At 66.6% G+C, this 1,101-nt stretch overlaps 1 protein-coding gene across 1 annotated transcript; it reads right to left on the bottom strand.

Moving 5' to 3' along the window:
* Positions 1 to 3: 3 nt before the first annotated feature.
* LOC111532225 (putative double homeobox protein 2) lies at positions 4 to 444 on the bottom strand (the record flags this gene model as incomplete). The annotated part of the gene is made up of 1 exon (XM_023199433.1): positions 4 to 444. A coding segment is annotated over exon 1 (381 nt), but the record flags the coding sequence as incomplete, so codon positions are not given.
* Between the last annotated feature and the right edge of the window lie 657 nt (positions 445 to 1,101).

Raw genomic sequence — 1,101 nt, forward strand, 5'->3', positions numbered from 1 at the left:
GGCCAATTCTTCCCGGGTGGCGATGCCGGGAAAGCGATCCTGCTGGAAGGCTCGCAGGAGCAGGGCGGTCTGGGACCGGGTGACGGCGGTGCGCTTTCGCCTGCCTTCCTGCGGGCCGCGTTTCCCGGGCCAGGGTCGAGGTTCCCGCCAGTGCTGCCTCAGCTGGCATGATCTCTCGTTCTGAAACCAAATCTGGACCCCGGGCTCCGGAATGCCGATGGCCTGGGCCAGCTCTTCTCTGGTGGCGATGGCCTGGTAGGGGTTCCGCTCAAAGCAGGCTTGCAGGGCCTCCCTTTGGCTCGGGGTCCAAAAGAGTCTCCTTCGCCGTCCTCGTCCTCGGGCTTCCGCCGGGAGGGCGCCCTCGGCAGGTGTCGCGAGAGCCATCGCGGGGAGACCTGGCCGGAATTTCGCGGACAGACACGGGCAGAGAGCCGCCGGCGGGCTCCCGTGCCCCTCAGTCGGCCTGTGCAGGGCGCGCAGGTCCAGCCAGGGCGTCAGCCCAGACGGCTAGCGGCCCTCATAAAGGCCCACAGGCTCCAGCCCTTCAGGAATTCCGTGGTGGGGGAAGCCTGGGTCAGCCCGACCGCGGAAGCCAGGAACCACAGGGCCCAGGGCGCTGTGACCTGGGAATGGGTGGGGCCGGAGAAGCCCCGGAAGCTGGGAGTGGTTTGTGGGGGTGTGGAGCGGGCTTCGGGGTCTGGCTCTCTGGGCCTCTCCGAGGATTCTGCGGGGAGTTGAAGCTGCTCGCGGGGCTCCGCAGGCTTCTTCAGCGGGGAGAAGCCAGCCTGGAAGGGTGGAGTGGAGCGTGAAAGTGAGCCTCCGTGAGAGTCTTGAGATTTCCGGGCCCTCTCTCAGTGAAAGAGATCGTGCCCGTGGGTGTCGCCGTCGCCGTTGGAGTCTCACACAGTCAGGGGTGTGGGTCGCGTTCACTTCCCCACAGAGGAGCAGAGCGACACCCCGGAGAAAAGCTGCATCCCCGGCCTCATGGCCTGATGATGGATTCCCGCATCCTGCAACAGGTGGGGAATCTCCACTGTGGCCGCTCTGGGAGCCAGCGCAGAGAGCCAGGACAGGGTGCTGTCGTTCACCGGCTCCCTGAAA

Source organism: Piliocolobus tephrosceles, unplaced genomic scaffold (assembly GCF_002776525.5).
Source record: "Piliocolobus tephrosceles isolate RC106 unplaced genomic scaffold, ASM277652v3 unscaffolded_6865, whole genome shotgun sequence".
NCBI lineage: Eukaryota > Metazoa > Chordata > Mammalia > Primates > Cercopithecidae > Piliocolobus > Piliocolobus tephrosceles.